Raw genomic sequence first — 26,644 nt, 5'->3', positions numbered from 1 at the left:
GCTGCTTTGATAAAACCTGTTTGGCCAAAGCCAGCCAGTGCAGCTGAGGTGCTGCTGCCTGCAGAGCCCGGCCTGGCTTGCTCCTGGCAATTTCACAGAATCCTAGAAGTGCCTGGGTTGGAAGGAACCTCAAAGCTCATCTTGTTCCAACCCCTGCCCTGGGCAAGGACACCTTCCTCTAGACCAAGATGATCAAAGCCACTTCCAACCCAGCCTGGAACACTTCCAGGGATGTGGCAAGCACAGTTTCTCTGGGCAACCTGTGCCAGGGCCTCACCACCCTCACAGGCAAGAATTTATTCCAATATTATTTATTCCAATATTCCATCTAACCCTGCCCTCTGTCAGTGGGAATCCATTTCCCCTTGTCCTGTCACTCCATGCCCAAAGTCTCTCCCCATCTTTTTTGGAACCCCTTTAGGCACTGGCTCTAAGGTGTCCCTGGAATCTTCTCTTCTCCATCCTGATCAATTCCTAGTCTGGCTCCATAGGAGAGGTTCTCCAGCCCTTGGAGCATCTTTGCAGCCTCACTCTAACAGTTCCACGTCTGTCTATGCTGCAGACCCAGCACTGCAAGCAGGGCCCAGGTGGGCTCTCAGAGAGTGGGGCAGAGTGGGGCAGAACCCCCTTCCCACATCCCGAGCCTTTCCCAGTGCCGACCCACCCCATAACCTGACCCTTTCCCAGGGCCAACCCTTCCCTCATCCCAACCCTTCCCGAAATCCCGACCCTTCCCAGTACAGACCCTTCCCCAAATCCTGACCTTCTCCCTTATCCCGACCCTTCCCCAGATCCCGATCTTTCCCCTATCCCGACCCTTTCCCAGTACAGAGCCTCTCCCAAATCCCGACCTTCCCCTTATCCCGACGCTCCGATCCCGGCGGCTGCGGGCAGTTCCGGTGGCGGCCGCGGGGGGGCGCCGCAGCCGCGCTCGCTCCGCCCCGGCGGGACGGGACCGGCCCGAGCTCCCCGCGCAGCCCCGGCGGCTCCGGGCGGCTCCGGGCGCTGCCGCCGCCGGGGTCGCGCCGAGCCTGCCCCGCTCCGACGGTGAGTACCGGGGCCGGGGGGCGCGGGGGGGCGAAGGCGGACCCTACCCCAGGGACACCCCTGTCTCGGGGGGCAGATCCCCGCTGTGGCGTCCCCGCTGCACCGGGCAGCAGCGTTTGTTTCTCGTCCCCTGGGAAGCGGAGGCGGGAGGGGCGCGGGGCTTGTCCGGTTGCCGTGGGAGACCCGCGCTGCCCGCGGAGCCGGCGGGAGGGCTGTGCCGGGAACCGCAGCGCCCGAGGGTCCCTGTCCCATGGCCGGGCACACGGGGAGCCCTCCCCGCACCGCCTGTCCCTGCGGGTCCGTGTCCCACCGCACATCCCTTGGGATCATCCCCGTTCCACCCCCCTTGGGCTGCTTTCCCCCACTGAACTCTCTTTGGAACGCCTGTCCCCATTCCGTATCCCTCAGGATCTGTCTCCCCAGATCCTTCTCCCACTCGCCTGCCCCTTGGGCTTCCTCTGCCCCCTGCACACTCCCTGTGATCCTTCTCCCCATTCCACACCCCTCGGATCCCTCTCCCCATTCCATGCCCCTCGGGATCCTTGTCCCTTTGCACGACCCTTGGGATCCCACTGCTACCCCACACCCTCCGTGTCACCTGTATTCAGCTGCCTGCGACTGTGGTGGCATCCCAGGCCATGGCAGGGAGGTGCTGAGATGATCTGTGTCCCTGTGAGGCTGGAGCAGTTTCATGCTGAGTTGTAACTTTAGCAGGGAAAACTCAGGGGAGTTTGCTACTTGCTTGGGAAGTGCTTATTTTCAGCTCTCTCCAGGACCAGTTAATTATCGCTGGAAAAAAAGAAATATTATTGCTAAGGTCTTATAATTAGGCAGCCTACGGAGACTGTGGAGCTCGGGAGGCAGCAGAAAGCAAATGCTTTTTGTGCAGGGTTTCTGGGGTGTGTGAATAGAGCTGCCCGGGCAGAGGGCTGGCATTTGCACTGCTGCATTACCGGAGAGCTGGGGCACGTTGGCGGCTCAAAAAACCCCTGCAAAATAATTACAGGGGAAAAAAAAAAAAAACACCAAGAAAAGAAAACCTGCTAAAAGGACTCCTGTTGTCCTTGTGGAATCAGACTGTAACAATGTTTGTGGAGTGATAGGTGCCTTTGGGACAGGCTGTTGGTGTTTTTGGGGCTGTTTTCCATCCTGTTTCAGCAGTCCCAGGGCTGCGGGGTCCGGGCTGCTGCAGGGTGCCTGCTGCTAATAATAACGTGGTAAGGAGTTTACCCACCCTGATCCGGCTAAAGACGGCACCGAGAGAGCCACGGACATCATCAGCCTCCGCTCTGCCCCTAGATTAGGTGGATAAACCCGCACAGGGCAAGGCCGGGCTCTGGAGCAGAAGGAAGGGAATGGGGGCTCCAGCCAGAGCCGAGGGGTTCGGGCTCTGCCTCGGATCTGCAGAGGAGCAGGATTTGGAGCACGGGGCAGGATTTGGAGCCGAGGAGAGCACGTCAAAGCCACCAGGGCGTTCTCATTTCCTTTGCTCTCCGAGTTCTAATTTGTTCCACATTGCAGCTCCGGAGCGGCCTCTCCCTCCACTTGCAGCATCCAGGCTGCGGTCACTGCCGTTAGTCCAGGGCTGCCACTCCAGTGGTTTCCATTTAAAAAGGCAGAAAAAGAAAATAAAAGAAAAATTTCCAACAAAGATCTGAGGAAACAGCTTTTCTGGTTCCTATTCTGGAGTGGTTATAGCTGAAATCTCACCACCCATCCCTGTGTTGGGATGAGCCCCTGGGGAAATTCCAGATGATTAAAAAGTGTTTCAATGGTGTTGTTGCTCTTCCCAAAAGGGAATGAGATGACCTGGTAGCTACAGGTTGATTGGCTTGATAGCATCCCCCCAGGGAGAAGAGGGAGAAACCTGGCTCGGGCTCCAATTGATTAAAGACTTGAACACCAGGAATAAATTCCTGCCATCCAACGTGGCTGTATGGAAAATAACTCCTGGCAAGAAATTATTTCAGACTCCAGCATGAGAGGTGACTCTCTGGCTGTAATACACTTCTGAGAAGCAGTTGAGTTATGGGAGGTGATATTCTTGTAAAAATCTGCACTTTCCAGTATTAAAAAAGTCAATCCAGTCCAGTATTTAGAGCTGACATTGCACAGTGTCAAGAAAGCTGGTATTAAATAAACGTGATCCATTTCCAAGGCAGTTATCAGGGAGATTATCACTGCTGGGCACTACTAGCTGGTAACATGGACCTGGTGTTTTTATCACTAATCTGGAAGAAAGGAGATGGAAATGATTTCTGGAAAAACCTGGATCTGACCCAGGGCAGCTGAGTGTTAATGGTTTGCACAAATCCGGGTGGTAAGCTGAGTGAGAGAAAGGCATCCTGACTGGAGCAGAATGGAACATGGAAATCTTTTACACCCAAAAATAATAACTGTGGCTGTACGTGGTTTCCTGTCCCTAATCTGGATGGTAAATTTTCAGCTGGAGCTGCCTGCAGATGCTGGGAGAGGCAGCACAGGGGCAGCAGCTTGGGGGGTGGCTGTCTGTCTGCACTGGAGAATTGAAAATTTTCAGGATAATGTGAAATTTGGCTCAGGAGAACAAAATAAATAGCAGTTATTTGCACTTCTGGTCAGAACCAAATTTGGGCTAATGGCAGCCAAATCTAAATTTTGCTTCTCAGCAAAATGGAGTCTGAGGGGAAGGGACTAAGGGGCTGCAGAAAGGGTCTTACAGGTGGAGAGGAGGGGGCCATCCAGTGAGTCCACCCATAATCAAATCAAAGAGGAAAGAGGAAGGCTTGGCAACAGCATCTAAATACTCTCACAGAGGAGAAAATACCTGTTAGCCAAAATCTCGTTAACTGAGCAGAGAAAAGATGGCAAGAATCAATATCTGGCAGCTGAGGGCAGGGCAGACACACTGGAAATAAGGCATAAATATTTTACCAGGAGGAGTAAATCACTGGAAGAACCGTGGAGCAGCACTCTTTGCCTTTTGCATCACGACCTGCAGAGTTTCTTCCACAGCCCCAAGGCTGGGCCAGCAAGAGGGACTGGATGGAACCACACCAAGGCCCTGATTAGGTGATTTAATTAGAGGATGATGCATTTATCTTTAATCATGGTGGAGCCAGGGAAAGGAGTAGCTCTTGTGCCCTGATGGCTCTCCCTGAGGAACACCCGTGACATCCCGGGTGGCACTTGGCAGGTGCCTCTTTCAGCTTTGTCTCTGGCCACCAGGGGTTGTGTTCTTGCAGATCTGTGGTGGGAAGTGCTTGGTGGGGACAGTGCTTGGTGGCTCTTCTTGATGTCCAGCAAACCAGACTGAGATTCAGATCTCAGTGAGCATCCCAGCATGCTGGGGCTGCTGGGGGAAGGAGCTGCTCCAGGGCTTGCTTGTCCACCTGTGAGTCAGAGCATCCCCAGCCTGGCATCCTTGGGGACACGTGTGCTTAGGAGAAAGAGATAAAGGTCACAGGGCTGTTGCTGGTTCCATCTCCTCCCCTTCTCCTTTCCTTTCCTTCCTCCTGCTTCCTCTCCTTTCCTTCCTCCTGCTGTTCTCTCCTGGTCTCCCATGCGATGGGGTAGGTGCTGTTGATTATAGATGTGGTTCAGAATCCCACATGCAAACATCAGGACCGTGTTGCAGAACCTCTGAGCCTTCCAAACCCTCCACACTGCGAGCAGCTGACGTCCATGAGCAGCCCAGGACCTCTCCTCCTCTTCCTCTCTCAGAAACGTGACAGACGCCTGCCCAGGATGGTGCACAACGAAGGGCAAAGATTGTTTTGAGAAGGAGGATGAATGGAAGGGAAAAAGGCACGTGAGAAGAATGGCAAGGTAGGGTCTGAGCGCTGGCTGGGGGCCCTGGGGAGGAGCTGCTCACCCGTTCTGGGAGCAGGAACCTCAGGCCTGCAGGAAAGTCCCCGGTGGTGGCTGCAGAGTCACCCACAGTTGTGGTGCTGGAAGGACACGTGGTGGCCACGTGAACACCGTGGGCATTTGTCACAGCCCTGCAGAGCTCAGGCAGAGCTGGCTGTGGAAAATAGCTGCTTTTGGTGTGGTCAGGCACTGCTGTGAAGAGGTGAAGGATCTTGCTGGGAGGCAATCCCAGGGTTTTTACTAATCCGTGCGTACCCGTTAGAGAGAGAACGTCACTGAGGCTGGAGAAAGGGACTCCTGGGAAAGTCTGGATCATGCTGTGTCCTTCCAGGGAACTGTGAAGTGAGAAAAGGGCTCAGTTGGCTGGAGATGTGCAGGAGCACCTGTCCCACTGAGCTGCTGTAAGGTGGGACACTCTTACTGCCTTGTCCCTGAGCAGCTGGGGCAGCTGGAGCATCCCTGCTCCTGCAGTGGGGCTCAGCGGGATGGCATGTACCAGAGATTTCCTCCTGTACCAGGGATTTCCTTCTGTACCAGAGATTTCCCCTCGCATCAGAGATTTCCTCCTGGTACCAGAGATTTCCTCCTGGAGGAGATGCCCATTGCTATCGTGCCCGAGCTCACGGATGTGGGAGGAGCCCCTTTCATTATCATCTTACCCTGCCCATTAGAGCCTCAGGGGGATTAAGACCGGGTGTGTCCTGCTGTCTCCAGGAGAATGTGATTTCTCAGGTCACCCAGGCTGGTGGCCTGGTGAAATCACACCTGTGCTGCTCTAGATGCTGAAAATTGGAGTGACACCTCCTCCTGATCCAGGCTTCTGATTTTTTTCCCGGTGAAAAGTCTTTGACCCTGAACTCTGTAGGAGCTGCATTTTATAGAAAGAGTAAAAATACAGCTGAGCTATAAATAACACATTCAAAACCAGGCAGGGACCTGCAAGGAGCAAGGATGGTGTGTCTGTGATGTGGGCTTGGAGGAATGATTTTGCCACCAGCAGATGGTGAAAGGTTTCCCTTTGTGCTGGGGGCAGTTCAGGGTGGAGGAGATAAAACCCATGAAACCAGTGATTTGATGACAAAGCCTTGTCTTTTGCATCCTTGATGACAAGGTCCTGCAGGGACTCTGGGGCAGTTTTCCTCGTGGCCAATGTTAATGAGGGCTGGCAGGGCCGTGCTGGAGCCTGGGGCAGCTGTTCCTGAGCCTGACTGTGCCAGTGCCCTGACCTGCTCCCCAGGTCGGGGCTGCCAGGAGGTGTCACACAGCAGACATCAAGGGATGTCCCCAGGGATGTCCCCAGCAGCTCTGGGCTCAGCAAGAGAGGAAGGAGCAGAACCCCAACCCCATCCCTGCCTCAGTTTCCCCGCTTGCAAGGTGGGAGCCGGACCAGCCTTACCTGAGCCTTACCTGAGTGAGTTGGGGTGAAGTTCTGGGGCAATATAAAACACAAGGTCCTCAGCCCTGCTGTCCTGTCAGGACTCCTGCCCTTCAGCACTCCAGAGGTCAGTTTTGGAACCTGCAGCCTGGGGATGAGGACAAACTCCATCATTTTCACAGTCCTGGTGTGGTTGACGAAGAGGAAAAAGGGGTGACTTGGAGTGCAGCAGGATTACACAGCTCCCAGCCACATCCTTAGCACCTGGTGCCTCAGTTTCCCATCTGCAGCATTCCCTGTGTCTCTGGCTGTGGGATGGGGATCCTGCAGCAGCCCTCCACGCACGGCTGGGAGCTGCTTTCTGGGTTAGAAGGTGACCTCTTCCATTAGCAGCAGGGACTTTTTTCTCTGCTCTTTTCTCCTGAATTAGATGGTGGCTTGGAGGCTGTCCAGGCCCAGCATCACTCTGCTGATAGTGCTGAGTCTGCTCTGAGGCACGGCTGTGCCTGAGCCACTCGGGGCTGCAGCTGTGGAAGCTGCTGGCACCTCACCTGTGCCCAGCCAGGGACACCTGGGTCACCCAACTGCTGCATCCAGCTGTGCATGGGACATTTTGGGGTTCCTCTGTGTGTGCATGGGGTCCCTGCATGTTATAGATCTGGAGGAGAGGGAGAGCCCAGTTCTGTCCCAAGCAGGAATGCTCAGATTGTCTTTCCTGACAAGTCCCAGGTCACAACGTGGCTGTGGGTCATCAGCACCACACAAGCACCAGGTGCTGGTGCAACCAGGATGGGGACAGTGACATCAGGCAGGAGTGCTACCCACCTAAATCCAGATCACTATCTGTGGTTCCTGGTCCACTCCAGGGGATTGACACACTCCCAGTGTGGGAGCACTGGGAGCTGCCACATGGCCTTGGCCACCTCTCCTCCAGTCACTGCCCACTCGGGGCTGACCTGGGCTAAGGTGACAAGAGCAGCCTTGTCAGTGATGCCACCCTTGGCCTGAATGTCCTCCACAAACAAGCAACAGCCAAGAGATTTGCCAGAGTCAGGACATTTTTAGAAAGGCTAATTAGAGCCCATTTTCACCCTGTGCCTCTCGCTGAGCAAAAGCATTTAGCAGCGACCTCAGAGTGAGGGAATTTGCACTTGAGCTTTCCGTTTCACCTCTAAAAAATGGGATTGCTCCATAAACTCGTTAGTGAAAGTAACTCCTGATGCCTTGGCTGCTGACCAGGATGGGCCCCGCCAAGTCCTGCTGGGCTCTGCTCTCCTCCTCTGGGTAAGATGGAGAACTATGGGGCCTCTCCAGGTGGTGTTTTCAGGGACAAAAATCCATCCAGGGGTAACTGTGCTGGTGCCAAGGAGCTTGGCTGAGCTTTTCCACTGGTGTTTTGGGTTACACAGGGGAAATGGCTCTCCCTTGATCTGCCACCTGGGAGGAGACAGTGGCTGCTCTGTGGCCACCCTGCTGCACATCCACCCTCCAAACCGCTCACCTTGCCCCTCTTGCTGTTCCCTGCCCAGCTGTGCTTCATGACGACCTCTCCCACCATGTTTTATGGGCCGTCCTCCAGCATGGCTCCGCCGTCCAAGAGCCGCCTGAAGCGCCAGAGCCGCCTCTTCTCGCAGGTGCTCTACCGCACCCTGAGCTACAAGGACCGCGGCTCTGCGCCCGCCGAGGACGACCCGGCCGAGCTCTCCACCCAGCTCTCGGCCCCTGGCATCCTGAAAATCTTCGGGGGCAACATCTGCGCTGGCACCAACTACAAGAGCGTGCTGGTGACGGGCAGCTCGGGCGCGCGGGAGCTGGTGAAGGAGGCCCTGGAGCGCTACGGGCTGAGCCAGCTCAGCGCCGCGCAGTACGCGCTCTGCGACGTCATCGGCCGCTTCCAGGGCCCCGAGAGGCAGTGGCAGACTGAGGGGCTCAGGGTGCTGGGCGACCACGAGAAGCCCCTGCTCATCCAGGACCTCTGGAAGCCCAGGGAGGGCTTCTCGCGCCGGCTGGAGCTGCGCAGGAGGGCCGAGGTGGAGGAGATGGCGGCCAGGGATGTGGACACCACCACTGCAGGTCAGAGCTGGGCGTGGGGCAGGGAGAGGGGTTGGGGTGCACCCCCTGGAGCCCTCCCACAGCAGAGGCTTTCACACGTGGTGTGGGTGCAGGGGTGGTGCAAGTGGGACGGTGGTCGTGTTTCAGCTGTAAGGCTCTGGGGCTGAGGCAGGCCTCAGCACTCTCCTGCCTCAGTTTGGTACCTGTCACCTCAAATATTCACCCCAGCCAATTTAGGGGTTAATAACAAACCCTGCCCATGGCTGGGGAGCAGCAGGCAAGAGCATCAGCGCTTCCTGCTCTTCCCATCAGTGAACAAGCACCATGGCATCCCCAGCTTCGTGCCTGGCTCTGGCCTGCTCCCCCATCTCCCTCTGGGCATCCCCCAGGCTTGACACCCCGGGCAAATCTGCAGGAGCAATTAAGGAAAATGAAAAGCTAATGAAGAGAGAGCAATGTAGGGCAGGAGAGCCCCTGCAGCGGTGCCTGATGGAGGCCAGGGCTGGCAGGAGGAGATAAGTGCATCATTAGGAACCAGCAGCAGTAATGAAGCTTTTCTCCTCTCACCCTCAGATAAAAGTCCTGTGAGGATGAGGGCAGAAAGGTTTAAAATCAGATTTTTACTTGCACAATGTGCTTGCTGGGCCAGACCTGCTGACCAGGCCCCAGAGGTGACAGCCACAGGGTTTTGCTGGGATGGGCCCCAGCAGCTCCTCACACCTGCAGGGAAGGGCTGTTACTGTCAGAACGAAAGTGGTGGTGATGCAGGATTACTCTGTGTGCTTGGCAAAGAAGAGCCAAGTTTCTGCCCCACCAGCAGCAGAACAAATGGCCCAACCTGTCCCACACCAGAGGAACACAGCTCCTCTCCCACCCATCCTAACAAAGCTGGAAAGAACCATGGAACACAGGGAGGGAATCCAGCCCTGGGCACTCTAGAGGAGAGCAGAGGCAGCTGGAGCCTGCCCAGCTGCAATTTTCAATTGGGATTTCACCTGGTACTTGAGGACACAGGGCTGCTCCATGCTCACCATGTCCAGTCTGGCTGCGCAGGGAGGGGGTGCCACAGGTGCTCCCAGCTCATTGCACAGACACAGAGCTGGCTCCTGCCAGGGCCTGGGCCAAGGAGGTGGATGGAGGTGGATGCTCTGCTCTTCTCTCCAGCTCTTCCTGCAGCCAGGATCAGAGAGATGTGAAGCACTCTGGGAGAGCAGTGATCTAAAAACAGCTTCAGCTGAATGGAGGGAGGGGCAAGAGCCCAGTGAGGGGTGCAGGGCCATGTGGCAGCTCCCTGCCAGCCCAAGGTCACATCCACAGCCTCAAATCCTCCCCTCAGATGCAGAAAGGAACTTTGCTCCCATGGGCTGGATCCTGGGTGGGCTGGGAGTGTGGGAGTGCAGGGATCCACCCAGGCAGGGAAGCAGCAGGGTCTGGGCTGCCCAGCCTGGGAGCAGCTCTGAGCTGGCCTGGGGCTGCACCCTTGGGTCATTTCCATGGAGGAGCAGCTCCTGATAGGTTCCTGTGCTCTGGATGTGGAAATAAGCCCAATGGGGGAGCAGCTCCTGGTAGGATCCCATGCTCTGGATGTGGAAATAAGCCCACTGTGCTTTCGTTATCACCTCATTTGTTTCAGCACTCCTGGGTGGGGCTGTGGAAATTCCCCATTTTTTAACCTTTGGGCATTTTCCAGAGCTGACCAAGCTCTTCAAAGGCAGAAGCTACACCCACAGTCAGGCTGCCTGCTCTGCAGGGTACACAGCCCATGGCTGTCTTACCTGGTAAAGTCTCTCTCCTGCTGCTTTTCTCTTGGTGGCACCAGGGGCTCTGTCACCAGTCTCACCCTGTGCTGCTGTGGGGCTGGGACCTTTCCCACCTCATCTGCAAACTGCCAGGAATGAGTGTGAGTGATGCAGCCTGTGACCCAGCACCCCAAAAGGACCCAAACCTCCTGGTGAGGGGGGTATTGAGCGTGAGTGCCCTCCAGCAGGGTCACCCTTGTCACCAGGCTCAGTCTGGCAGAGGTCCCCTTGCTGAGCTGCAGCTGCCTGCCCACGGTGCTGAGGCACTGGCCTGGAAAACACAACATCTGTGCAAAAGTAAAGGGACTTCAGGCTTGCAGCTCCCCCAGAGAAAAGCAGAGTAATGCTCACACCATCCCCAGGGCAATACCTGCAGGCCCTTCCCCACACAGGGCATGGCTGGAGCAGCAGGACTGGGAGCACTGGGGTCATGCAGGTGCATCCCTGGCTGGGGGAAAGGCTCCACATCCACCCATGACCTGCTAGCAAATAGCTTAAGACTTTTATCTGCTCACTTACCCATTATCCTAATTAGTTTATTAGCTGCTTCCCACTGGGGAGGACAGTGCTGGCTCCTCATGGCACTAATTAGCAGCACAGGTAGAGGCTCTGTGCAGCTAACGAGGCAGCCCCTCTCTCCCTGTGCCCCCAGCCTGCTCCTCTGGGGAGCACAGAGTCATGGAGATGTAGGGAAAACACCCACAAACTGGAGGGTGCTGCAGCCCTTGGCATCTCAGTGGCATTCATTTTCCAAAATATCCCCATTTTGTACCAGGGCCTGTCCTAACTGGAGCTTTCCCAAGGGGCTGGAGGCTGAACTGCACACGCAGCTCCAAAAACTTGGGATTTAAGCCTATTATTCTAAAAGATGCTCTGGCAAGTGCCTTTGAGGATCTGGCTTTGATATACCTTAGCACCACTGCATCCAGGGAAGATTCCCTGCAGAGTCTGCAGAGCAATTACATTAGGAAGGACCAGCTTGGTCTTAGTCCCTCCTGGGTGCATTCAAAGCATTTGTTCTTTCCTGGGGCCCACGGAGTTATTTGTTGATTTATTTCTCAGCCAGGAAAAGCCAACCTCTTTCCTCAGCTGAAACAGAGGCAGATCCCAGCCAAGATCCCAGGCACCACAAGTGAAAGTTTTTCCCCTGGGTTGCAGGATGGGTTTAGAGGCAGCAGCAACAGCTTGGTGGGGTCTGGGGATGCTGCCCAAGGGGTGCCCAGCTCTCCCTAAGGATGAGATCCAGCCCTGTGTTAGCATCTGATTAGAAAGAGGTGCCTCTGCCTAACTGAGGTGCAAACAAGAAAAATGCTGAAGTAAATAATACAGATTTTATTAGCAATCAGTGTGAGGTAGAGAGAGAGAAAGAAAGAGAAGAGAGGGGGGACAGAGACAGAGACAGAGACAGTTTTGAGCTGGTGGTGTCTTGCGTTGCTGGTTGTGAATCTCCCCTGCCAGAATTGCCTCTTACCCAGGCACAGCTGATTCAGCACAGTTGCTGAGTTGCTTCCATTAGTTTCTTCCTTATCTTGGGAGTGCTGCCAAGTGTCCTTGTGGCCTGTAAATTCTGTATTCTTTGTGCCCACTATCAGTGGTACATCCCTTTTCCCAAGCCTTTTTAACCCCCCTAGGCCTGAGATCACTGGAGTTTGTCCAGCCCTAAACTTTAACAAGGCCTAACACCCCAGCAGCAGTGCCTCCTTTCTACAGTCCAAGTCCTGGCTATCCAGGGAGGAATGAAATATTTGGGGATGCTCTTTGAATCCTTACATGCTGTTCCCATCCCAATCTCCATGTGGGTTCAGCAGCCACTGGCTCTGCACTGGAGATGTTCAGGCTGAGTTTTGGGTGGGATAACCTGCACATGCTTGGGAGGACAAAACAGTACCAAAGGATGAAAAAAACCTAACCCAGTTTTATGGAGGGACTTTGTTATGCTCAGGAAAAGAGCTGTGTTTATCTTTCCAGCACAGCCCTGGGGTTGGTGGGAGCCTGTGACGGGGGCAGTGAAAAAGCAGCTTTTCCCTGCACAAAATAAATACAGAAGCTTCCTTTCCCCTGGATAAGGGGCTGGTGAGGGCCTGTCTCTGCAGGCACTGGGACCCCAGTGCTGGCAGGCCCTGCTCTGTCCCACTGAGCTCCAGCTGCTCCCCAGGATCCAGCCCCACTGCTCCCTGCTCGCTCAGCCTGCTCTGGGATCTGCATTGTCCTTCATCCTCTGGCCCATTTCCATGGTGTGGGTCAGGGACAGGGCTCCTGGGGGGAGCTGAGGTGTCCTGCAGACACGTTTGTGGTGGCCTTTGGCATGCCCAGCAGTGTGGTTTGTGTGGGTTTGTTGTCCTCCCTGGATGTTCCATCCGTGCCGTGGCCGATTGCCTTTTTAAGAAGGACACAGGGCACGGGGCTGCTTGGGCTGGCTTGGCTGTGCCCTGCCCTAATCCCAAGGCATGCAAACAGCAGGGGCTATTTTCTCCCTGTCCCACCCCCCCTCCCCATCCCCATCTCTTTGATTTTCCCAGCAAAGGAGCGCTCCATTTAAAACAAACAAACAAAAAAAAATGTATTTCAGAACCAGCAGCCCATTCCTCACCAAATAAGGCAGATGATTTTTTTTTTTTTGGGTCTGAGATTGTGAGTGTCCCTTTAAGCAGCCCTGGGCACCAGGCTCTGTGCTTTGCCATCCCCAAATCCTGCTGGCTGTCCCCAAACCTCGCTGTCCAGAGCCGGGAGCAGGGCTCTGGCTCTGGTGCTGCACCGACAGCGCTGCACTGCTGCTCCTGCAAGCGAATCCTGTGGGGTTTTTCCCCTCTCTTCGTCTTCCCCGAATGCCAGTGACCTGCTCCCAGGAGGTGCCCAGCTGAGGTACGAGCATCACCTTCGGACGCACAACTTCCAATTTCTCCTGCAGAGCTCCAGCGGCACGGAGGGACCCAGCGGGACCCCCGGCTCTGGGGCTGCTTTTGCAGCTCGGCCCGGCCTATCCATTCACTCCGGCTCCTGTTTGTCTCACGGACAGACAGCTCTGCCCGAATTGATGCTTGGGAGAAGTTAATTACGGCTTGTTCCTGCTGCAGCCGGGCTCCACTGCAGCTCCCGTGCCTGCCTGATGCTCCGGGGAATTGGGGGGGGTCCCTGCGGTCCCCACTTGCTGCTGGCTCCCGACTGCCGAAGGGCTGAAAGCCGAATCCAGGCTCTTTTTCTTTCTTTTTAGCAAGGATTGAGTGAAATTTCTTTTTAGCAGAGATTTCCTCTCCTCCCAGCCCTGCAGTGTGGCCGGGGCGGATGGGGGATGCTATGGACCGGCTGCTCTCCATCCAGTGAGGTTTGGGGGCCAGGGAGGGCAGGGATCCTCCGTTTCAGCGGTGCCATTAGGACACGAAACTCCGCGCCGCTGTTTTGGCGTCACCTTTCGGGGAGGGCAAAGGACCGGGGGACACCAGGGCACGGTGGGTGCGCAGCTCCGGCTGCTCCATCCCCGCTCCGAGCTGCAGCATCCCTCCAGCAACACTGGGGTGCTGCGGCGGGCGGGGGTGCTCCGGGGGGGCTGCAGGGGCTGAAGGCGGCTCTGTCTCCCGCGGGGGCCGCAGGGGCTGAACGCGGCTCTGTCTCCCCCCATCCCCGCAGGCATCAACGCCCAGGCGCGGAAGCTGCAGCGGCACCGGGCGCGGGGGGCCCGGCGGGCGGCGGGCGCGGAGCGGCGCGGGCCCCCCCCGGCCCTGCGGCGCAGCCTCAGCGAGACCAGCCTGGGGAGCCCGGCTCGGCGGGCGGGCAGCGCGGCCGGGGCCGGCGGCGGGGCCCGGCTCCAGCGGCACTGCTCCACCCTGCCCGGCAGCCCGGCGGCGGCGCGGAGCGGCGGCAGCGGCGGCAGCAGCATGCGGTACTCCCTCTACCAGTCCCCGCACCTCCTGCTCCTGCAGGGCTACAGCCAGCAGCATGTAAGCACAGCACCGCGCCGCCTCCTGCGCACCCCCGGCACCCCCGCTTCCCTCCCAGCCCCCCAAGCGGGGCTGCTTGCATGGCCGGAGCTGCTGGGGTCGAGGGAGGTGGTGGTGATGGTGAGGATGAGCATCCTTTAGGAAACGGGCTTGGGACTCGCAGCCTTGTCCTCAAGTCTGTCCCCGGCCTGTCCCCAAGTGCGGGGAACGCGGAGGCAGGAGCCGTGACCCCCTGCAATGCCCCACTGGCATTGGGATGGCACTGGCATTGAGGGATGCAAGGTGATCCCCGAGCAGCATCCCTGCCCCGGCCCGAGGGGGCCCCGGTTCTGCCCCGTTCCCCGTCCCCGGTCCGGCTGCTTCCTCAGTGGCAGATGGAATCAGAGGCTGCGAGGAGAGCAGCACATGGAGAACTACAAAGGACAGGGTCGGCTCTTGCAGTTAATGGCTACTTTGCGCCCGCTGAATGTCGAGCTGTTCCAAGTTTTTGGCAGGGTGACACCGGCACTGCGGCCATCCCGTTAGTGCTGCTGGGGAAACTGAGGCACGGGCTGGTCCCCTGAGCTGCCTCGGGGAGTGCGGGCAGGCTGCAGGGAAAGGCAGGGCCAGGGGTGGATGCTCTGTCCTAGTGCCACCCCGGGCAGGGGGTGCAGGCATCGCTGCAGTCTGGGGGGAAAAGCTGGGAAGGAAAAGCAGCTGCAGAAGGGATGAGGGGGAGAGGTGGAAGGAGGGCTCCTTCTGTCCAAAGCAGCCCCATTTACTGCATGCCCAAAGTCATTGTACCCATTTATTGCCGTGCCCAAGGCAGGGATCACTGCTGTCCTGCTTGGCAGCGAGGAGAGTAAAATAACGAAATGTAAATGTGCATGGGGGACAGCTGGGGACAGCGAGGGGACAGCTGGGGACAGCGGGAGGCTGCAGCACTCTCTGCATGGCAGCAGGAGGGTCCCTTCTCCCCGTCCCCGGTTCATGCTGCGTGTCCTCGCTCGGCAGGACAGCCTGGTGTACCTGCTGAACCGCGAGCAGCACACGGTGGGCCAGAGGACACAGGCCAGCAAGCCCAGCATCAGCCTGTCCGCCCCCGACATCCTGCCCCTGCACTGCACCATCAGGAAGCTCCGACCTTCGCGGCACCGCTCGGAGGAGAAGCTGGTGCTGGAGCCCATCGCCGGCGCCGCCGTCTCCGTCAACTTCTCCGAGGTGTCCCGGACGGTGGTGCTGCGGCACGGGGACCTGCTGTCCCTCGGCCTCTACTACCTGCTGCTCTACAAGGACCCCATGAAGGCGCAGCCGCTGCCGGCGCAGACCCTGCTGAGGCTGCGGGCCCTGCACCCCGAGGCTCCGCACGTGTGCGGGGCGTGCGGCAGCCTGCTGAGGGACAGGGACCCCAAAAAGCGGGGCCCATCACCTGGCGGCGGCCCCAGGACGCCCCGCAGGAGGCTGCAGCTGGAGTTCGAGCCCGCGGCCGAGGATGTGCTGCTGCGGCGCATCATGAGCCTCATCGAGCCCGGAGGGGATGACCACAAGCTGACACCTGCCTTCCTGCTCTGCCTCTGCATCCAGCACTCGGCCACCAACTTTGAGCCGGGAGACTTCGGGCAGCTGCTGCTGAAAGCGGCCAAAATGATCCAGAGGACGGTGTGGGTCAGTCGGCGGTGGGACGGGGTGTTTTGGGGTGGGGGTGTTGCTCAGGCCCTCCCTGGGGCTCCTCCTCAGCCTGGTCCCCGGTGGCAGTGAGTGCTGATGGGGGTGCTGCTGGTGCCACCCCATCCCACGGGTTCTCACTGTGCTTTCCCTTCTCTCCCTGCCCAGGAGCGGACGCGGGAGCTGGCTGAAAAGCAATCCCAGCAGTAAGTGTGACCCTCCTTGTTTTGCCTCAAAAAACAGGGAGAATTCAACCTGGTTCTTCCTCCATGAGTGAGGGAAGTCCGTGGCTGTCAGCCAGTGGTGCATGATGAGTTTTCCTGCTGAATCCCACACATTCTGCTCTCTGGTCCTTTAACCACATGCCTGCAGAGAATCTGTGGATTTGGAAAAGCTCAGGAGGGAATAGGACCTGCAGCAGCTCTGGGGTTTTCTCTGATCCAAGACCTGGCCAAGGCTTTGCATTTGTGGCTTCACCCCTGAGTGATACAGTAGGAATGTTCCTTAGTGTGAGCCTGGCCTTCCTCAGGCTGGAGACCCCTCAGTGGAGCTGAGATGGAGCTGGCACTGCATGTGTGCATCCAGGGATGGTGGCACAGCGTGTCCCAGTGCTGGGAGCACCATTCTGGGACAATCACAGTGGTGCAAGGAGCGGTCTTCCCAGCCACATCCAAAATCCCATCTCTAAAGCAGTTGGTGCTTGCTGTGAGCTCTTCTTTAGGATAAACTTCAAAGATGCTTCCCAGGCCCTTCCTATAGCAGGAAAAAGCAGTTCAGCAGTTGAGAAATTACCCAAATGCTTTTTGTTTTATTTTTGAGCAGCCCAGGGCAGGTGAGCTGGGTTTAACTGTCCAGAGTTGGCAGGAACAGCACATACCTCTGGGGAAGGGCTGCTCTTCAGCCATGAATATTTAGTGCTGTTCATCTGTATTAGAGAAAGTCTCCCCCAAAAGTGGCACCCCATAAAGGCCAGGTGGCCTTGGTCAGCCTGGTCCCCACAGGGTCCCCTTTGCTGCCCCACAGAGCAGAAACCTCTGAATTTTTCCTTGTAAAGGGTCTTTTTAAGGGGAGTTCTGGGCTTGGGGGTGTGGGGATGTGAAAGCTCTCTGGCACTGCCCCAAACTGGCTGTTTTCTCCCCAAAAGCCTGAGTGGGGATGCTGAGGAGCAGCAGGTGTAACAGCTGCTGTGTCTCCCCAGCCAGGACCCTGCCACCCTGTCCCGCTTCACCATCACAGACCTCCTCCCAGACCTGCAGCACATCATCTTCTGGATGGCCAATGCCATCGAGATCCTCTACTTTGTCCAGCAGAAATCACCCACCTACATCCAGAGCATGGAGGAAGAGCTGGACATCAAAGGTAGGTCTGGATGCAGCATCCTGCCTGTTTTCCCAGCCAGAGCAGCTCTGCTAATCCCCACTCACAGGTGGTGGTCAGTGCCCTCGAGATGCTCCATTAACCCTCCATAATCCTCATCAGCAGGGACATCTCTGTGCTGTGGGCTGGGGAAATCTGTGGGAGGAGCAGCCTCACATCCTACCCTGGTGCTGCCCAGCTCCAGAGCCAGGTTGTGCTGTGTTCACACACGCGTATGATGAGCTTTCCTGCTGAATCCCACACATTCTGCTCTCTGCTCCTTTAACCACCATGCTTGCACAGAATGAGTGGGTTTGGAAAAGCTCAGGAGGGAATAGGACCTGCAGCAGCTTGTGGTTAATGTCTTGGGGGGCTTTCTTCACCCTGGATTTGCAGGTAGCCCTGCAGAACTGCTCACTGGTGAGCCTGTGTTAATGCCAGCAAAAGGAATAAAAAGATAGAAAGGTATTAAACCAGCCTCAGAAACTTTCTGGTCTATGCAAAAAGTTTAAGTATTCTTAGGCCGGGCAGGAGCTGCCAGCAGTGATGGGAGCTGTGGGGGACGGCAGGTGGGAGCTCCCCGGGGCCCCAGGAGCCTCTTTGCCCTGTTGAGGGATTCTGTGGGGGTGATACAAACCTGGAAATCCTAATAACCCACCCCCTGGGAGTCTGGGGGCCCTGCTGCTGCAGGTTTGCTCCCCGATGCTCCTCTCCTCCTGCAGGCTCCAAGGAATCTCTGTTCTCCTCGACCATCACGGCCAGCGAGGAGGCGATGACGGTGCTGGAGGAGGTGATCATGTACACCTTCCAGCAGTGTGTCTACTACATCTCCAAGGTACCGCACGAGCATCCCCAGGGCTGTGCAGGAGGGGTTTGTTTTAAGCTTTCACTCCTTGGCAGTTGCACCACGCTGAGGTGTTTTCCTTCGGGCTGAAGTTCCCCGAATTTTGGTCGCAGCCCAGGAAAAGTATTGAATTACTGCGGCGTGTTTCCTGCAGTGCAGCGGCTCGGGGGAGGCGTGCGGGGAGGGCTGCTTGGCTCGGCCAGCGCGGCATAATGCTGTGATTCAGGGCGTGATGGAAAGGGATGGAAAGGGATGGCAAGGGGCCCCTGGCCCGGGAGAGCCGGGCGGCAGCGGGAACAGAGCAGGCAGTGTGAGGCACAGAAAGGCTGCCCTGTGCAGCACGGCTCCCTGCCACCGGCACGGGGCACACGGGGCTGCTGCTGCTGCTCCTGCACCGCTCCGAGCAGCGCCTTCCTCCCCTGTGCCCTCCTCCCCTTCCCTCTCCCCTGGAAGAAGTGAGTGCAAGGCACTGCTCTCCCATGTAAGCAATATGGAAAATCATCCCCATCGATCCTGATTTCTGTCACCTTCGTGTCCAACTGACTGGTTGCTGCCTTGGTCCACATCAGGTTTTGCAGATTTTAGCTGCCGTCACTCATCATTTCTTCCAGCTGCTAAAAGCGACCAACATTAATTTTTATATTTTTATAATTTTTATAATTTTACAATACTTATAATTTTATAACTGTTATAATAGTTATAATACTTATAATATTTATAATTTTAAAAATTTTGCATTATTTTTATATAATTTTATAATATTTATCATTTAAAAATACTTATAATTTTATAATAGTTACAATTTTATAACAGTTATAACAGTTATAATACTTATAATATTTATAATTTTTATAATTTTTAAACTTTTGCATTATTTTTTATAATTGTTAAGCTTTTGCGTGCATTTTTATAATATTTATAATATTTATAATTTTACAATACTTATAATATTATAATAGTTATAATTTTATAACATAATATTTATATTTTTGATAATTTTATAATACTTATAATTTTTTATAATTTTTTACACTTTTGCATTCATTTTTATAATTTTTTAAACGTTTGCACAACACTGGAGCCCATGGAGGCAGAGGGTGAACAGGAATAGCCCCTTTGCCGGAGCAGCACTGGCAGGGTTTGCTTGGCTTGAGGAGGTGAAGGAAAGGCTTGGCTGGTGCAAAAACAGAAAAACCCCAACAAACAGAGTGTGCTGTGACCTTGCTGCTCTCCTGCAGTGTCTGTACGTGTCGCTCCCGGCCCTGCTGGAGTGCAACCCCTTCCAGAGCGAGTGCCGGGAGGGCTGGCGGGGAACTCCGCCCCTGCCCGAGGAGCTCCGCAGGATCGTGCTCATCTACCAGGCTGTGCTGGACCTGCTGCACCAGTACGAAGTGCACCCCGAGATCACCTCCCAGATGTTTGCCTACCTCTTCTTCTTCTCCAACACCCTGCTCTTCAACCAGCTCCTGGATAAGGGTCAGTCCTTGAATTGGGCAGCACATACGGGACTGAGTTGTTGGGATGCTCTCCAGTCCATCCCAGTGCCACCTAAAGGGGAACAGGAAGGAGCTGGAGATGGGCGGGTCTCAGCATTGCTACAGGCAGGCCAAGCACAGACCCAGCTGCTGGCTTCTGGATTCCCATTCCCAGGAGAGCCTAAACCCCACAAGGATCCCATCCCATTCCATTGCCCCTTCGAGCTTGAGCAGAGGAGGCTGAGGGCAGTTAATAGGGGCAGCTCATTAATAAACTACAGCAGCCTGAGGTGCTCATTAGCCCTCATTAACGCAGCTGCCCCTTTGTAAGTGCCAGCAAGACCCAGCTGCCACCAGGAATTGCAGCCACAGGATGTTGGGGACATTACCTGGGGCAGGGGCTGGGGGACAGAGTTCCCTGATATGGTGATGGATGCTTTCCCTGATATGGCTGATGAATGCTTTGCCTCCTCAGGCTCCTCTCTGGGCTGCTTCCACTGGTCCCAGGGGGTGAAGCTGCGGGCCAGCGTGCGGCTGCTCCTGGAATGGCTGCACGGTGCCGGCTTCGAGCAGCTCTCCCAGCAGTTCTTCTCCAAACTGGCCAGTGTGGCCAACCTGCTGGCCATGCCCGGCTCCCAGCTGGTGCAGGTGAGGGATCCCAGCCCAGGGCTCGTGGCATTGGGATGGGAATGGGCAGGAGAGCACCTCCTCAGTCTGGGGGTCCCTACACTGATGTGCCCCTTTTGAACCTGCCCTCTCCCAGGGTCTGTGGGTGGGCAGTACCCAGGAGAGGATGCTCTGGTTCTCTCCATCTTGCCCGAGCTCTCCCTCCTGTGCCCCTTGAAGCTCCTGCTCCTCAGAGGAAGCAGTTTCTCACCTGTGCCATGTGCTGTCCCCTCGCACAGATGACCTGGCCATCCCTGCGAGCCGAGTTCCCAGCGCTGAGCCCCGCGCAGCTGCACCGGGTGCTGAGCCAGTGCCAGGCTGTGATGGACGTGGGCTGCATCTCAGCATGGCAGCCCAGTGAGGAGGAGAGCCCAGCCACCTTCCAGCTTGGTGAGTCCTGCTCAGCCTGCTCCAGTCACATACAAACCTACAAACAGGTCATTCCCTTCCCCTTCCTGGTGTCCTGTAGTACCTTCAGCAATTGGCAATAACCATAGCCCCAAAATTCAGATATTGCAAAAGATGCAAAGTGCAGGTGGCTTTTTCTCCTGTCCCAAGTGAGGGATGCTGCTGACTCAAGCTCTCTAAATCCCTGGTCCCAGCTGGGAGACTGCACATGGCTGAGAGCTGGGAGGCAGCAGTGGGGTGCAGCCCAAGCCAGTGCTAACCTCCATCCATCCCTCTGCCTTTCAGATGAGGTGCTGGAGTCCTTCGACAACCACCCACCCATCATCCTGCCCAGTGGGGGTTTCAAAGTGGACCTGGAGGTGGAGACGTTGGACGACAACATCTACAGACACCTCCTCTACATCCGCCACTTCCTCTGGAGCCTGCAGAGCAGGAGCCCCCACAGCAGCGAGGGGCCGGGCTCAGCACTCCCTAAGGTAGCCTGTACCCCACGGGGGGGTTGTTCCTCTCCTGGCTGGGCAGGAGGGTCTTGGGTCTCTCTGTAGGCCCCTCCAAGCCCAGTGCCAAGGGCTTGCTGCCCTTGCCTGCAGCCTGGAGCTGTGGCAGTGCCCTCATGGAGAGCTCCTGGAAGGATTAGTGCTGCTAATCCCCCAGCACGGGGGGCACGGGGGGCTGAGCTGGAAGGACAGGATCTTCCAGCAATCTCGTTAGGGAGGGAGGGAGGGGAGATGTCTGTGGCAGTGCTCCCCTTCTCCCTGTGTGTTCCCTGTCCTCCCTGCTCTGCGCCCTGCCCGTCCCAGCAGCAAGTGCTAATTAGCTAATGCCTGTAAAGCACAGGGAGGGTGATTCGTGCTGTGGGTGCTAAGCTCAACTGCCATGTGGAGGGTGTCCCTTCTCCTCTCCCATCCTGTCCCCATTCCCTGCAGCACTCACAGGCCCTGCTGCCTCCTCCTGTTACCCTGGGGCCACATTGCCCAGCCCCTGTGGCACAGGAGGAGCTGTGCTCCCCAGTGTCCCCTTCCAGTGGGATCCCCCAGCAGGGACATGACCAGGAGTCCCCTTCTGTCTGGCTGTAAACACCCCCAGCACTGCCCTGGCCACCAAACCGGGCTGTGGGAGCTGTGCTGGCAAGCCAGGACGAGCCTGGCAGTGTCTGAATTGCCAAGGCTTTGGATACATCTGGCAGCCAGGAGAGCAGCAGGGTGGTGGGGTCCGGGTGGGGAGTGACAATCACACACAGGGGGTCCCACAGCATTTCCCTCCTTCTCAAGAAAGAGGCATGCCCGACGCCGGAGGTGCTGGAGGTGAGCGAGGCCCCGGTGCCCGCCCCGGGCAGCACCATCGCCATCCAGGAGGATTTTTGCTGCCTGGGGGGCTGTGCTGAGCCACAGGGGAACCCCAAACTCTGCCTGGCCACCAGCACCTGCCCCTGCGAGCCCCCTGCCAGCGAGCCCCAGCTCCAGGAGAAGCTCCAGCAGCTGCAGCTGGGCAGGAGCCCGGTGCCCAAGGGTGGCACGGTGACCCCAGACCCCTCCTGCCTGCTGACACCACCCACCACCCCCCTGAACTTCGACTCGGGCAGCCCGGAGTCACCGCAGGGCACTGGCAAAGGGCTGCAGGACACCCGGAGGAACGGCATGAACGGCACCAAAGGCAGCACCCCCGAAGGTACCGAGAGCTGGCAGAGCTGCCCCAGGGCTGTGGGGCTGGGCAGTGCCAGAGCTGCCCCAGGGCTGTGGGGCTGGGCAGTGCCAGAGCTGCCCAGGGGCTGTGGGGCTGGGGATGGGCAGTGCCAGAGCTCTCCTGGGGCTGTGGGGCTGGGCAGTGCCAGAGCTGCCCAGGGGCTGTGGGGCTGGGCAGTGCCAGAGCTGCCCTGGGGCTGTGGGGCTGGGCAGTGCCAGAGCTGCCCAGGGGCTGTGGGGCTGGGCTGGGCAGTGCCAGAGCTGCCCTGGGGCTGTGGGGCTGGGCAGTGCCAGAGCTGCCCCGGGGCTGTGGGGCTGGGCTGGGGCAGTCCCAGAGCCCTAAGCCTCTCTCTCCCTCCTCTGCCAGGCTGCTCCCCAACCCCCTATGATTACCCCACGCCGGAGTCCTCCAGCCGCAGCTCTGCCACCGATGATTTCTGCTACGTCTTCGTGGTGGAGCTGGAGAGGGGACCCATCGGGCTGGGAATGGGGCTGATCGATGGCGTGGTGAGTTCTCAGCTGATGCCCTCACACAGTGGCGTGGGATGTGGGTGGTTTATACCCCCAGAAAGGCTGATGGCTTCCCACGGGAGCTTGGCTGCTTCTCCTGGGGACAAGGAGGCACAGAGGGATCTCGCAGTGGATCTCTGCTTACAGGTCACTGTGCTGTGCATGCAAAGTCCACAGCTGTCCTGCAGCTGGGGAGAGCAAACAGGCTCAGCTCTCTTGTGGAAAGAAAATGACTCAGCTGAGGTCTTTCCTCCACCCTTCAGCGGTGGCAGGAGAAGCAGAGTGGAGCAGGGAGGCTCACAGGGTCACAAAACAGCTCCTCCTTTGCATAAGGAGGAATCTGGCATTGTGGGGTGGATCATGCTTTTAAATGGCCTTTCACAGCTGTGCTGTTGGTCAGTAGGAAACAGAGCATCACTGAGCCCTGGGACAGCGTGAGCACAACTCCCATCCCAGCATGGCTGCAGACTAACAGTGCTTTACTCGTAATTAAATTGAACAAGAGCAGGTTGCCCCATCTCTCCTTTCTGTGTATAGATTAATATAAAACCAAAGGATCATATTTCCTTCCCGTTACTGTTAGCACCACTCCCATCATATTCCCAAGCATCTCCAAGGTCCCACTTGCCATCAGGCTTGGTTGTGAGCCCTGGGGGAGAGTTACCCTGCCTGGGGAGCCAGGCCTTTTGGGACCACAAATCTTTGTGTGCCTTTTTTTGCTCACTGCCTTCCCCTGCCACCAGCACACCCCTCTCTGCTCCCCGGGGATCTACATCCGCACCCTGATCGAGGACAGCCCCGCAGCTGCCGACGGCAGGCTCTCCATTGGGGACAGGATCCTGGCTGTCAACGGCACCAGCCTCATCGGGGCAGACTACCAGAGGTGAGTCCCACCTCAGCAGAGGGCCTGGGGTGGCACCAGCACTGGAGGAGTCCCTGTCAGCTCCGGGTTTCTGGCTGTTTTGCTCTGAGAGTTGCCAGCGCTGCAGTGCTGAGGATGCTGCAGTACCAGCGAGCTGCAGGGAGAGGAGTGACCTGCACAGGACACCAGGGAAGGGGGGAAGGCTGTGGGTCTGGGAGAGGGATTATGGAGCATAAGCCATATTTCCCTCCCCAACAACTGGGGAGCATAAAAGGGAAATAAATGAGACCTCCAGAGATGAGTCTCAGCTCCTGCAGCCCCATCCCATCCCAGGTTTCCTCTCAAAGGTGGTGGGATGAGACAGCTCAAAGGCAGAGGTCAGGTGCCCACAGCACAGAGCAGCTTTGGGCTTGTTTGCTCTTGTTCTGGCACCACTAACCTGGAGGCCAAGCCCTCCACAAAACCACAGGCAGGAGAGGAACAGCCCCTGCTTGTAGCCCTGAGCAGGCACAGGTGATTGGCAAAGGGGGGGTGTTTTGTGAATGCCCATGACTGGGCAGGCTCCTGAAGGGCTGCCAGAACTCACCTCTGTCCCTGTTGCTGCTCCCTGCAGTGCCGTGGATCTCATCCGCTCCGGGGGGAAAAAGCTGCGGTTTCTGGTTGCCAAGTCGGACATTGAAATAGCCAAAAAGATCAGTTCCAGCTCCTCTTCCTCCTAGTCCTTGTGGAACAAGGATCCTGCAGCAGCTTGTGGCTACAGCTCTGGTTAAGGCTGACCTCAGGGAGCCTGGAGTGCAAGAGGGAGGACCAGGACTCCACAACAGCCCTCGATGTGCTTTGGACACTTTGCCCCTGCACTGCAGCAAAGGACATGCAAGGATGGTGCACACTGCTCCCTCTGCACTGCCTGGGAGCATCATTCCTGATCCATTGCCCAGCCTCACCTCATACCCAGTGTCATCCTTCTTGGGAGCTTTCCTGTTCCTTTGTCCCCTCTGGCAGGGGGAGGGAAGGGAATGCTCCCACCATGAGGACTTGTAGGCAGGCTCCTCTGTTCCTCTAGGCTGGCAGCCCTGTGTGATATTTTATGCTGACAGGCTGAAGGCTTGAAATACTTTTGGGTTTTGAAGAGAACACATGAGGCAGGCCTGGGCTTCACTGTGGCCACCTGAGGTGCTGGCACGTCAGGCTGGAGAAGTGTGCCCAGCTCTGGGGGTGGTCAAGGCAGCAAAAGCACCCAGGAGTGGGATTCCACACAGGATGCAGTGCCAGGAGTTAATGCCCTGGTGCCATACACTAGCTCAGGTGCCTTTTGGCAGCTGGGCTACAGCCCTGCCTCAGGATGGGAAGCAGCCACAGCAAAGGGCTGACACCACCAGCAGCTCCTGGGTCCCTGGGAGAGCTCCCTGCAGAGAAGGACTCCCTTGCTCTTGCTCTGCAGATTTACTGCCCAGCTCTGGCACCACGATCCCGGCTGAAGGCCACCAGGAATGATGGCAGAATGTCCCCACAGAGGGTTGGTGCCACCAGGAAGCTGAGGGAGCCCAGCAGCACTCGGCACTGACACCAGCTCAGCACCATGTCCTGCTCCTCCTGCTTCCATTGCAAGGCCACCCTGTTCCGTGCCCTGCTCGGAGCATCTCCCGGGTGTGTGCTGCTGAAACGCCGACAGGGGACGATGGACAGCAGAGATTCCCTTTGGGAGGACTCGTGAATATCCCAGGAACCGCCCTGCTCCCTGCTGCCGACCCTGCTGTGAGCTCAGCCGAGGGTTCAGCTCCCTCGTGTGGCTGCCCAGGCCCTGCACACCCGGCCTCCTGCTGCCTCTGCTTTTAGCACCATTAACGGGATAAACCCGACCTGATTTCCACATTTAGACAGATACTGAGACCTAGTTTAGCTGAACCCTATTAAAACAGCCTGCAGCAAAGCCCTGCATCACACCCTGCACGGTGCAGGCTCTGGCAGGGGATCAGGTACTCACATGGCATCTCACAACAACAGTGCTCTGAGGATTGTGATGCTAAAACAGGGCTGGCTTTATTTACACCTCACTGCTGCAGTTCTGGTTCCTGTGCTTGGTCTTGCACGTCGCAGGAGGAGATGTCAGAACACTCCATGCAAGGGAAATGCTCCACTACTGGATTTCAGTGCAGCCTGGCCTGCTTTTCCAGGCAAGATGGACCAGGCACCTTCTCTGAGACACGAGTGCCTTGCTGCTCTGCTGGGCCACGCTCACAGCCCTGCCCTGGGGTGCTGCCCCAGCAGGGACTGGGAGCAGTGCATCCTCCTGCCACTGACTCAGCCTGGTGAGCAAAGGCTCAGGGCTCCCGGTGATTCACTTCACTTTCAATCAAATAGGTATGCTGGCCTGTCATCCTCCACAGAACTTGAAATGGGCTGCCTAAAGCCTCTGGGCAAACTGCATGCACTCCTTACTCCCCTCTGCCCCGGAGCCAGGGCTTGGGGTGAGGCTTGGTTTGCACTAGACAGTGCTGGGGCTGCATCCTGGCATGTTCCAGCAGTACCAGTGCAACCCACTGAGCACTCCTGGCGCTGGAAAACAGCCCCAGAGCTGTGTGTCACTCACAGTGCAGTCAGGTATTGAAACAGACTGTAAATAAACCCTGCTATTTACTAGTGTGCATGAGGGCTGGCTTCTCCCAGGAGGAGCAGGGGATGGACTGACTTCCCTGTGTGTTAATATGTACAGCTGAGATGTGAATAAAGCTCTGGTGCAGATACTGAGCACAGCATGGCGCCTGTCAGACACGGTGGATGTTAAGAAATGCTCTGTGTCAACAATAAACTGGATCAATAAACCTCTCTAAGCCCTGCTCTGGCAGCTGCCTCTTGGATCTCTCCATGTTCACTCCAGTGGTGAGACACAAGAGCAGTGAGGGCTCCCAGATGTGATGGAGCCAGTCCTGCTTCCTCCAGCTCAGGCCTTTGCCTGCTCTGCTGCAAGGAGAGGCAAGAGAAGCAGCATGTGCAGGTGTAGTGAGAGCAATGGGGAGGGGAAACAAGGCAGAGGAAGGGAGGGAACAAGTTCATCTCCAAAGGGACAGGGTGTGCTGGCAGGGCATTAATGCACCATTCACTCTCCTGCAACATTTGCACAAATCCACCAGGATTTCAAT

At 57.0% G+C, this 26,644-nt stretch overlaps 1 protein-coding gene across 5 annotated transcripts; it reads left to right on the top strand.

Annotated features, from left to right (window-relative positions):
• Positions 1-961: 961 nt before the first annotated feature.
• Positions 962-26,354, top strand: RADIL (Rap associating with DIL domain). Of its 5 annotated transcripts, none has more exons than XM_064726395.1 (16): positions 962-1,047; positions 4,664-4,854; positions 7,801-8,344; positions 13,747-14,057; positions 15,051-15,695; positions 15,870-15,907; positions 16,900-17,060; positions 17,780-17,892; positions 19,140-19,377; positions 19,852-20,024; positions 20,282-20,432; positions 20,736-20,926; positions 21,722-22,118; positions 22,500-22,639; positions 23,386-23,525; positions 24,118-26,354. In XM_064726395.1, the coding sequence occupies exons 2-16, from the start codon at positions 4,819-4,821 to the stop codon at positions 24,221-24,223; spliced, it is 3,384 nt and encodes a 1,127-aa protein (XP_064582465.1). In that variant the 5' UTR covers positions 962-1,047; positions 4,664-4,818; the 3' UTR covers positions 24,224-26,354. The 5 variants fall into 5 exon arrangements, with proteins under 5 accessions (XP_064582465.1, XP_064582462.1, XP_064582466.1 ...); XM_064726392.1 differs by having other exon boundaries at positions 15,051-15,701; XM_064726394.1 differs by having other exon boundaries at positions 980-1,047; positions 4,750-4,854; positions 15,051-15,701.
• The last annotated feature ends 290 nt before the right edge of the window (positions 26,355-26,644 follow it).

The sequence above is a fragment of the Zonotrichia leucophrys genome, chromosome 14 (genome assembly GCF_028769735.1).
Source record: "Zonotrichia leucophrys gambelii isolate GWCS_2022_RI chromosome 14, RI_Zleu_2.0, whole genome shotgun sequence".
Classification (NCBI taxonomy): Eukaryota; Metazoa; Chordata; class Aves; order Passeriformes; family Passerellidae; genus Zonotrichia; species Zonotrichia leucophrys.
Note: the sequence above shows the minus strand (reverse complement) of the source record. Positions and strands in the feature narration are given on the sequence as shown.

Coding starts and splice junctions, on each gene's coding strand:
- RADIL (XM_064726392.1), top strand. CDS start 4,819: ATGGAAGGGAAAAAGGCACGTGAGAAGAATGGCAAG. Junction 17,061..17,779: donor GGAAGAGCTGGACATCAAAG/GTAGGTCTGGAT, acceptor CTCCTCCTGCAG/GCTCCAAGGAATCTCTGTTC. Junction 20,025..20,281: donor CCGGCTCCCAGCTGGTGCAG/GTGAGGGATCCC, acceptor CCCCTCGCACAG/ATGACCTGGCCATCCCTGCG.